At 31.1% G+C, this 10,034-nt stretch overlaps 3 protein-coding genes across 6 annotated transcripts; 1 reads left to right on the top strand and 2 right to left on the bottom strand.

Annotated features, from left to right (window-relative positions):
- Positions 1-293: 293 nt before the first annotated feature.
- LOC123268903 (adrenodoxin-like protein 1, mitochondrial) lies at positions 294-2,063 on the bottom strand. The gene is made up of 4 exons (XM_044734349.1): positions 1,859-2,063; positions 1,371-1,422; positions 1,028-1,275; positions 294-490 (listed from the first exon to the last, which is right to left on the bottom strand). The coding sequence occupies exons 1-4, from the start codon at positions 1,962-1,964 to the stop codon at positions 387-389; spliced, it is 510 nt and encodes a 169-aa protein (XP_044590284.1). The 5' UTR covers positions 1,965-2,063; the 3' UTR covers positions 294-386.
- A 107-nt stretch (positions 2,064-2,170) lies between these two features.
- Positions 2,171-5,008, top strand: LOC123268900 (methylosome subunit pICln). 2 transcript variants are annotated; one of them, XM_044734346.1, is made up of 6 exons: positions 2,171-2,324; positions 2,396-2,522; positions 2,614-2,759; positions 2,869-3,042; positions 4,363-4,494; positions 4,565-5,008. In XM_044734346.1, the coding sequence occupies exons 2-6, from the start codon at positions 2,404-2,406 to the stop codon at positions 4,666-4,668; spliced, it is 675 nt and encodes a 224-aa protein (XP_044590281.1). In that variant the 5' UTR covers positions 2,171-2,324; positions 2,396-2,403; the 3' UTR covers positions 4,669-5,008. The 2 variants fall into 2 exon arrangements, with proteins under 2 accessions (XP_044590281.1, XP_044590280.1); XM_044734345.1 differs by having other exon boundaries at positions 2,174-2,324; positions 4,357-4,494.
- Positions 5,009-5,598: 590 nt separating this feature from the next.
- LOC123268892 (regulator of nonsense transcripts 2) lies at positions 5,599-9,535 on the bottom strand. Of its 3 annotated transcripts, none has more exons than XM_044734328.1 (2): positions 9,242-9,535; positions 5,599-9,193 (listed from the first exon to the last, which is right to left on the bottom strand). In XM_044734328.1, the coding sequence occupies exon 2, from the start codon at positions 9,185-9,187 to the stop codon at positions 5,717-5,719; it is 3,471 nt and encodes a 1,156-aa protein (XP_044590263.1). In that variant the 5' UTR covers positions 9,188-9,193; positions 9,242-9,535; the 3' UTR covers positions 5,599-5,716. The 3 variants fall into 3 exon arrangements, with proteins under 3 accessions (XP_044590263.1, XP_044590264.1, XP_044590265.1); XM_044734329.1 differs by having other exon boundaries at positions 5,599-9,191; positions 9,254-9,535; XM_044734330.1 differs by having other exon boundaries at positions 5,599-9,178; positions 9,254-9,535.
- Between the last annotated feature and the right edge of the window lie 499 nt (positions 9,536-10,034).

Below are 10,034 nucleotides of genomic sequence, written 5' to 3'. Positions count from 1 at the left end.
ATCATTGTAATTAAAAAAAAAAATGAATGAAACTATGTACCATAATCTCCCATGAAAAATAAATATATTGTATCATGATGGAATATTTATCAAACATATTTATTAAAATATCCTTTTAAATTGATAAGTATATATAATTGGATTTAATTGATAGTTTAACTATCGGCTACTACATTGTAAGCAATAATTGGCATATTTACATTTTTTTTTTATAATAATAATTGGTAATAAATAATTATCAATTAATATTAATACTAAGGAGAGTGATGATTTATTACATGCAATAATTTTTAAATAAATAAAATATTCTAAAAAATTTTTTTGATCTAAAAATTTTTTCAAAATATTTTGTTTAATAAAATAATTAGCGTATATTTTTAAAACCATTAATGAGGTGCTGGTGTGTGACCATCAACGTAGAAATTCCTGGTAGCTTTCGGCAGCTCTAATTTAATTCCTTCAAGGTCTTTTGTTAATACTATTTGACAACCTGTAAACACATTAGTTTACCCGATAAATTGAAGGTCGTAAATACATTACAGGTAATTTGTTAGTTATTTTTTTTTTTTAGAAAAATAATTATGATACTGAAGTTATCAGACGTCTAAAAATTTTTGATTTTTTTTATTAATTAAATTACAACTAAAAAGATACTTATAAAAAATTTCACTTATAATTTTTCAAGTTTTTTACATGTGAATTTTTTTTTAACGTTTAATTGAAATTTTTTTAATAAAAAATTTCTAAAAATTTTGAAATGTCGGCTAACTATGACAATAAAGTTAGCCGACATCTAAAAATTTTAAGAATTTTTTTTATTGAAAAAATTATTAAAAAAAAATTAATTGAAAAAAATTCACATGTAGAAAGTTTTAAAAATTATACGTGCAATTTTGTAAAAATATTTTTTTTTATTCTAATTTAATTAATATAAAAAAATCAAAAATTGTTGAACGTCGTTTAATTTTAATATCATCGGCTAACTTCATTTTCATAAATAATTTTGTATTTTTAAGTTATGATTTACCTAATCGCGAGTTTTCTTTTAAAAAAGGAGCAAGATCCAGTAAATCTTCCTCTTTTTCAGTAGCTTCTGGCAATTTATCCGCGAAATTATGGTCAACGTAAACATGACATGTAGAACATGCTAGAGAAGCTTCACAAGCTCCTTCCATTTCAATGTTATGTCTGTGTGCTAAATATAAAACGTTATCACCAACTTTCCCTTTTATTTTGTTTTCTTTTCCTTCTCTATCTACAAAAACAACATTTACTCTGAAACAGATAATTTATTACTTAATTAAGTTTTTTTTTTTTTTTTTTTTTATCAAATTATTTCAATTGATCAAATTGTGTTAATTAATACTTACATTTCATCAGGGGACTTAGGGTCCTGCCATTCGTACTCTCCATTATCAAGACCTAGAATCGATAAATTAAATTATAATAAAATTAGCTAACATTTAATAATTATTTTTTCACTAATTAAATTAGAGCTAAAATATTTTTTTTAAATTTCAATAAAAAAAATTCTAAAAATTGACAAGTGTCTGCTAAATTAATTACACTAAAATCAGCTGACATTTAATGATCTCTAGGAATTTTTTTTAACAAATAAAATTAACTTGTGATGTATCAAAAAATCTTTAAAATAATTGAAAAAAAAAAAATTTTGTAGTATTAATTCAATTGTTGTAAAAAACCAAAAAAATGACAGATGTCAACTGACTTTAGTTTAAAGAATTATAATTATTCATTATTTAAAGTTGATTTGATAAATAATTATATTTATGTATTCAAAACAATTCATTTCCCGCCATAAAAATAAGAAGTGTTTATAAAAAAAATAAAAACTTACGACTCGTAGTCTGAAAACATCGGGGATTTGATTTTAATAAGTTTCTAATTAGTAAAGGATCATTTTTATATATCCAGCCAAATATAAAATGTTTTAATAATGTCATTGTTATTTTTAAAGGTATTACTAAAATTATTTATTTTCTAGGTTATACTGAAGCCATTTGCGTTCCGGAGCACGCGTAATGAACTTGTCTAACTGAAATTAAAATGTTGTTTAATGTTTGCTGATTTAACCGATACGCGGCGACACAGTACGGACTAAAAAATCAACAGAGCAGCGGCATGTTACTAAAGCCAATTTGGTTTAAAATAACCTAAACATTTTAAGTGATTTTAAGTAACTGTAATCCAAAAGCATTACACATAATTTATCAATTGCAAAGATAATTTATCAATTATAAATTATTTAATTTGCTAACAAGTTGTTTTAAAGACTGAAAAGTTGACATAAAATTAATAAAAGTGTAAGTACAAAATTGAAAAACATTTTTTTATTTTGTCAAAATACTAATTTTATTTTTTTGTTTATTTTCAGGTAAAATAATGGTTGTATTAAGCAATTTCTTGGCGCCCCAAGAAGGCATCAGACATGAAGAACCAAACACAACTCTCTACTTAGATGATAGAGAGGTAGGAAAAGGTACACTTTACATAACAGAAAGGTAAGACCTTAAAAGTAAACTTGAAACTTGCTATAAAAATTCTTCAAGTCGGTTTCGTGTTTACTCAAACCGGTATTTTGCTATTTTTCAGCGTATTGTCATGGGTAAATAGCACTACGCAGCAAGGCTTTTCTCTAGAGTATCCTCACATATCTATCCACGCAATTTCACGAAATGAAGTAAATCATCCTCGACATCATCTATACGTGGTGGTTGATGCTAAAGTTGACCTTCCAGGTAAACAATAGGATTATTATATTTTCGTGATTTGCAAATTTATTTTTTATAAAACAATGATAATTTTCTTTAATAAATAAGTGAACTTAATTAATCAATTATTGTGTAGGTTTTGAGGAAGTACAGCAAAATGAAGAAAATTCAGATGAAGATGATAATTCAGAACATGTGAATACTCATATGAGGTTTGCACCTGATAATACCCAAAGCTTAGATGCCATGTATCAGGCGATGAGTCAATGTCAGATTCTTCATCCTGATCCCAATGATTCTCATTCGGATGGTAATTTGTTCAATGCTATTATTATTATCATTATTATTTATTTATTTTTTTTATTGCTAACTGAGATTTCTCTTTTATTCACACTTATATTCACAATATTCACTGTACAAAGCTGATTGGCGTAAACTTACCAAATAAATAAATTAATTAATTATTATCATCTATATTATTAAAAGAATAAGAAAAATTTTGTTTCCAAGATATGATAGAATATGATAAAATCTTGACTTGAATTTGTGCCTTTTCAAGGTTTCATATCGTTTTCACCGATATTCAATTTATATGATAAGTATTTAGGCTGCATTCAAAAATACTCTATCTCTAGACACATAATTAAGAAATGACCTTGTATTTCGTGAACTATTGACATTTTTAAAGGTATAAGCTCACTACGACGTTATACTCATCGAGACCTTTCATTTGAGTACCCACATCAATTTTTCATATATTTTATATATTTATATATTTCATAAATACCATATATAAAAAATGCCCTGTGGGTACTCAAATGAAAGGTCTCGATTAGTGTAACATCGGGATGAGCTTATATTTTTAAAAATGTCAATAATTAAGAAATGACCTTTTATTTTGTGAAATATTGACATTTTTAAAGATATAAGCTCATCCCGATATTACATTCATCAAGACCTTTCATTTGAATACCCACATCAATTTTTCATATATTTCATATATATTATATATATGTATATATGAAAAATATATCAAAAATGCATGTGGGTACTCAAATGAAAGCTTTTGATGAGTGTAACATCGAGATGAGCTTATATCTTTAAAAATATCAATAATTAAGAACTGACATTGCTATCTTGTGAACTATTGACATTTTTAAAGATATAAGCTCATCCCGATTTTACACTCATTGAGACCTTTCATTTGAGTACCCACATCAATTTTTCATACATTTTATATATTATATATATGTATATATGAAAAATATATCAAAATACATGTGGGTACTTAAATGAAAGCTCTTGATGATTATAACATCAAGATGAGCTTATATCTTTATAAATGTCAATAGTTAAGAAAGTACAGTGCAATTTAACAGAAGTCATTATTTAATAAAGCAATATTTTGTTTATTTATAGTTCACAAGTCACGCCAGTTACATAGTGACTGCAAAGTTGCTAGTTATTATTATTATTATTATTATTATTATTATTATTATTATTATTATTATTATTATTATTATTATTATTATTCAAAATGTAAAATTTAATTATACAAATTGTTAATCTAAGCAAAAAATAAAAAAGTACATTTAACTTTATTTAATAAAATTATATTTTTTATATGAAGAAGATGATGAAGACAAATTTGAAGATGCTGAACCACATCATGGAGCAAAAGAAGACGACGGAGAAGAAGAAGAAGAATATAGAGATGCATATGAAATTGGAGCAGGCGACGCACCACATATTTTACCGCCAGGTATTTATTTTATTTTCACTTAAGAATTTGATGATAATTAATAGATAATTAATTGTTACTAAATTTTTAGAATCAGTAGCAAATAATCAAAACGGAAATGGCAATGGAAACAACTTTGAAGATATGGATGTCGATGATGGACGGTTCGACGATGTTCCAGATCAGCATAATTAAAGAACAGAATTATTAAGCATTAATGGTTAAACACTTATCGATTTGGCTATAATAAATACTAAATACTGCACTCGATAGTTTAGATCAACGCTACTCACCGCAGTAATTCATAAATATAATAGTGAAGAAATAAGAAAAAAAAAAAAAACACAAAATTAAGTATTCCACCTTAGAATATCACTTAATTACATAAATAACATTAGCTACTGTACAATTAAAACATACTGCATTTCGTTTTTTTGGAGCACTAAACTTTATTTATATTCATTTTGTACATGGCAATAGAGTCTCATGAATTGACAACAATAAAATCATTAACATGATAACACTGACAGAGTAACTGAATGGCGTAGCATAACTTTGTTTTAGTTATTATTTTATCTTATAGTATATCAACAATTAGTATTCATTAGTATTTAGTAATCACAGAGTAATTTTTACTTTAATTTACTTTTTACTTGTCCATCCAAATTTTTACTCTAAGACTAAATTACATCGGAGTTATATTGGTGATAAAAAATAAGTACTTCTTTGGGTACTATTCGTAAAAAATACAAAAAATTATACACTTAAATATTTTATTAATTAATCAAATTAACATTTATTTTAATTAATTTTTTATACGAAATAAAATCGCAACTAAAAGTAACTAATTTTATTTTTTGAGCTTGACCGAATATCAAAATATATACAATTTATTGGTAATCGGAAAAAATATTAAAGTTGTGAAAAATTCATATTATTTCATTAAAATTATAATAATAATAATAATTGTATCACACCCACAATTTTCCTGAAAAATAAGCACCCCCAGAATGATCGTTCCATTTTTTGTTAAAAAAAAAAATATTATTATTTTATAATAATTTTAATGAAATAATATGAATTTTTCATAACTTTAATATTTTTTCCGGGATTCCAATTTATTATAGAAATTTTTTCACTTATTTATATAAATACTTGGACGTTGGAAGTTTCAAAAGTATTTAATTATTCCTCAATAATTAACAATTAATTATCCAAAACAATAATCATTACCTTCCATAGTCTACCTAATTTTTTTGGGCCCAAAAATAAGATCAGCGTCCGGCGCGCCTTTAGGATGATTATACTTCTGGCGTCTCTCCCTATTTAAATTAACAGTAACAGGCCTAGCACCCTGATTAATCGTCTCCTGATAGTCTTCTTCTTCTTGCCGCTCGGTAATATTAAGCGTCAACCTCTTAACACGTTCCTTTTCTTCCTTTTGTTCCTGTTCCCGATTCCTCAAGTTCATCGCCAATTCTGAGGACGACGGAACCGCGAGGTTCTTATACTGCTGTTTATTCCCCTTCCTGACCATCAAAATAAAGTCAACCGTGGACTTATCCGAGGGTCCCTCTTGAAGCTGTTCATAAGTCTTCTTAGAATTCTTAACATGAATCGGAACCGAGATATCAACCTGAGGAGGCTTGACATTGTCTCGCATTCTATCCTGAATATTATCCGACACAATTTTATCCAAAGCCGAGAGAAAGTCGTCGTCTTCCGGACAGTTGACTCTTTTAGGTCCAGCAGGTAGCGCAGCATCTAGCTCAGCAGAGTCTAGAATCACTCCTTCATTGATTCCTTGAGACAAACTTTGCTCCTGAGTGTTCTCAGCAGTTCCAGCATTTTCATCTCGGTCTCCCATGACCCAGTCTTCTTCCGACTGAGCTTCTGAAAAGTCCTCAGCTTCTTCAAAATGTAACTCAGCCATTCCTTTGGCATCTCCACTCCCACCATTACCTCCCACAGCTTCTTCATCCCCTTCGGGAATCACTCCCATGTCCATGTCATCGCGTTCTTCATCCTTGACCTGCAACGACGGGTACAAAGTGTTCCTCAGCTCTTCAATCGCACACTGTGACTCCTTGTAGCTGGCAAACAGCTGCATCTTGGGTCTCAACATCGCCAAGGTGTCGCGGTACATATAATCAATTCCAATTGGAAAAACATTGTCCGGAGTCCAAACAGGATCTGTGTACTTGAACCAATAATAATTTTGAAAGAAAATAAGAAAGTAATCCAATTTCTTCTTGCTAGACCCACCACTGAAGTACTGTCCGCAAGTCTCCAGAAGCGTACAAACCAGCCGGATGCGAAATAAATGATCAGGAGGGTCCAGCGGACTGGGAACTGCATGGTCCATGCTCACGCCAAAAGTGATCAAAAGATAAAGCGTTCTAAAAATATCTCCACTCTCTACCATCCGGTAATTGTACAGCTCGCCTAGATACTTAACCATCGCGATTCTCCGCTGATTATATTTAGGTAAATTGATCTCCATGCAGAGACGTATGTCTTCTAGGACACCATCAACCACGTGAGGCCCGACCGCTTCATAGTGAGCCACCAAGCCTGCTAAAAGACTCCCGACGCACCTGATATTTAAATACTTTACATTATAAGCGGCAGTAAGACACTTTATGGCATAAGAAGCGACGTTCTCGTCGTCCCAGTCGAGCTTTCTCATCAGCTTTAATACTTTATCAGTGTTGGTCTTAGACAGATCTTGGTAGAGCAGCTTTCGGATGAACTCGTGCATCGGCGGTCGATCTTTTTTAGAGACTCCTCCTGATGACTCAGGTGGGTTCACAAAGTAATAAGCGTTCTCTATTATGGTCACGTATCTAGAATCCAAAGCAGTCACCGCTTTCTTTCTCATCATCTGCTCCAAATAGACTTTGGTTCGCTGATGGGAGTCCAATGAGCAGAACAGGAACCTCCCGCAAGTCTCCAGAAGATTGCAGGCCATTTCGATGTGGTGGTGAGTGAAATCATGCAGCAGAACTTTGAGACAGTAAAGAGCTTCGATCTTGGAGTACAGTTTGAATTTAACCAGCTCGCCGATGTATCTTACAACCTTGACCTTAGATTCAATGTTTATCTGGTCCTTCTTGCGCACGTGGTACCTGAAGTCGTGCTTTAACATAGTACAGAGCTCGTTAGCGACGTCTGGCATTACTGGGTACAAAATAGCTGCCAAGCGAGAGTAAAAAGGCAGCAAATCCAAGCGGATTCTAGAAACTCCAAACAAAGCTTTTATTAACTTTTTCTTGTTGTGTTTGGTGTTGAGATTCATCAGGAAGTCCACGGCGGCGTTGTCGATCATCTCTCTGTTCACGCAATTGGGTAAGTGGGTCAGAAACGCGTCCAGTAGAATTTTGTTGCTAATATTGGCTACCTGAGGCTCTTCAATCTCTGGTTCAGGCTCTTCGACCTTCTCGATGTCTTCCAGCTCTTCTAGAATTATTTCTTCGTCCAATGCTTCCTCAGTAATCGGAACTTCAGTCTTCGGAACCTCTTTCAAATAAGAACCCGGCAGAAAGACCGTCAAGTCAGGAAGAACTTCGTAGAATCTTCTTGTCTCGTCATCACCCCACATGTCTTCCATCAAACTGTTTTCTTCGCTTTCGGTAATCAGCTTCAAGGTATCATCAGACTCACTCTTAACTTCGCTGGCGACTGGCAGCTGCGGCATGGGTTCGTCCAGGGTTTCTGCAAAATTTTGGACATTCGCGATCAATCGGTCGTAAGACACCTGAAGCGCTTCCATTTTTTCCTTGCGCTCGGAACTTAGCTCGCCTCTGGTCTGAAGAATTTTCCGGTTCTGCTTCTCGAAAGCCTGAAGCTCTTTGTGGTCCTTCAACAAGTGCTTGCACAGTGAGTTGTAGTAATCTCTCAGCAAGGAACGGACATTCTGCTGCTTCTCTTGGGTCAGCACTTTGCTCTTTGGTATCTCTATCTCCAATTTTTCAGACAACTCCCGGATTTTCTTCGGCACTAGTCCTGCGTAGTCTTCACCGCAATGTCTGCAAAAACTCAGGATAATATTGGCGTTATTGTGCTCTTCTTTGTCCATGTTTATCAGGACAGTCAGGACTGACCCCAGCAGCGGTAGGCCTTGCTTATGCGTGAAAATACCAGCGTTGACCAGCTCTGCGTAGAAACGCAAATCAACGCGCAATTTTGACGGATTATTTATTTTTTCTCCTACTTTGAAATTCAACACGCGCTGCCAGTTTTCAAAAAAATGCGTGGAGAATTCTGAGTATGTTTGATGTAAAAATGTACAGATTTTAATAGCTGCTTGCACGTCGGTCATTTTTAACTTTGCGTCAACCAATGCGGTTGCTATTTCACTCACATATTTGGTCAAATTTAAATTTGCCATGTCTTTTAAAAATTGGTCGACTTGCGCCGCGTTGAAACTCTTCAATTTTTTTACTAGGGTCGTATTTTTTTTTAAATTTGAGTCTAGCTTACTGAAATAAGAATCGGGAGGTCTCGAGATGTTGAGATTTGAATTTCTGATTTCTTCTTTAGCAGCCAGTCGCATCTCTACGTCCTTTACGTAATCTAATACCAATTGTCGTTCTTCCTCGGCAGTATTATCACCAGCTTCAACATCTCCGGCTGGTGGATCTTCAGCTACAACTTCCATGGCTTCCTGAGAATCTTTCTCTACTTGTTTCTCGTCTTTTTCCATCTGCGTCATTGTTCTAACGAATAAATAAATTAATTAATATAAATAAATAATTTTAAAATTTGTTTTGTATTTTACCTTGGTTAGTTTCTGTTATTTGAGGTTAACTTTATTCAATTACTCCTCGTGATATTCCCCCGCTGTTTTAATTTAGTCATGCTTACAAAAATTATTTTTTTTTTTTTTTTCACCACTTTAATTACTTAACTATTTATTTGCATCAGTCAATTATTGTTTATAATTTTTTCAATCTTACTTGTTATTGTAAATTACTTAATCAAGTACAATCTATCCACACAAAAAATAAAAACATATGTTTTTTTTTTTTTTTTTTAATAATCCTTTCGTACTAATTGCAAGTAAGTTATAAATCTGTCACTGTCGGTTAATGAACTATAGCACTTTTGATATAATATAATATAATATACCCTCCATATTTATTCCACACTGTAATAATTCTTTGTTTATAATTTAAATTGATAACCTAACTTTTGTCGGCGTTTACGTTTTTTGTTTATAAAAATATTTTGTCATAAAAATTCTTATATAAAATAACTTATTTTCTAAAAAAAAAAAAAATATATTTTTTAATCACGATCAGTGTTAAGGTAAGAGAAATGTTATTTTTATTAGAAATCAATTATGAAAAAAAATATTTTTTTTTTTTAAATTTGCACTTGTAATTTTTTTTAATTTCTATGACATTAAAATTAGCAACCACTTGTCCATTGTTTTAAACAAACAAACTTGTTAAAAAAAAATTATTTTTAAGAAATTGCATTTTTTTTTTAATATCTAATTGTAAATTTTTTTGCAATAATTTATTCGTTAAAAATAAATGCCTAGTATTATTGAATAT

This window comes from Cotesia glomerata, linkage group LG7 (assembly GCF_020080835.1).
Source record: "Cotesia glomerata isolate CgM1 linkage group LG7, MPM_Cglom_v2.3, whole genome shotgun sequence".
NCBI lineage: Eukaryota > Metazoa > Arthropoda > Insecta > Hymenoptera > Braconidae > Cotesia > Cotesia glomerata.
Note: the sequence above shows the minus strand (reverse complement) of the source record. Positions and strands in the feature narration are given on the sequence as shown.

What these genes read in the sequence shown, in the direction of transcription:
- LOC123268903 (XM_044734349.1), bottom strand. Translation starts at nt 1,964, where the DNA reads ATGACATTATTAAAACATTTTATATTTGGCTGGATATATAAAAATGAT. An exon ending in ATGTTTTCAGACTACGAGTC is followed by an intron (nt 1,423 to 1,858) that starts GTAAGTTTTTAT and finishes TATCGATTCTAG; the next exon opens with GTCTTGATAATGGAGAGTAC. An exon ending in AAAAGAAAACTCGCGATTAG is followed by an intron (nt 491 to 1,027) that starts GTAAATCATAAC and finishes ATGTGTTTACAG; the next exon opens with GTTGTCAAATAGTATTAACA.
- LOC123268900 (XM_044734345.1), top strand. Translation starts at nt 2,404, where the DNA reads ATGGTTGTATTAAGCAATTTCTTGGCGCCCCAAGAAGGCATCAGACAT. An exon ending in CAATGATTCTCATTCGGATG is followed by an intron (nt 3,043 to 4,356) that starts GTAATTTGTTCA and finishes TATATTTTTTAT; the next exon opens with ATGAAGAAGATGATGAAGAC. An exon ending in ACCACATATTTTACCGCCAG is followed by an intron (nt 4,495 to 4,564) that starts GTATTTATTTTA and finishes CTAAATTTTTAG; the next exon opens with AATCAGTAGCAAATAATCAA.
- LOC123268892 (XM_044734328.1), bottom strand. Translation starts at nt 9,187, where the DNA reads ATGACGCAGATGGAAAAAGACGAGAAACAAGTAGAGAAAGATTCTCAG.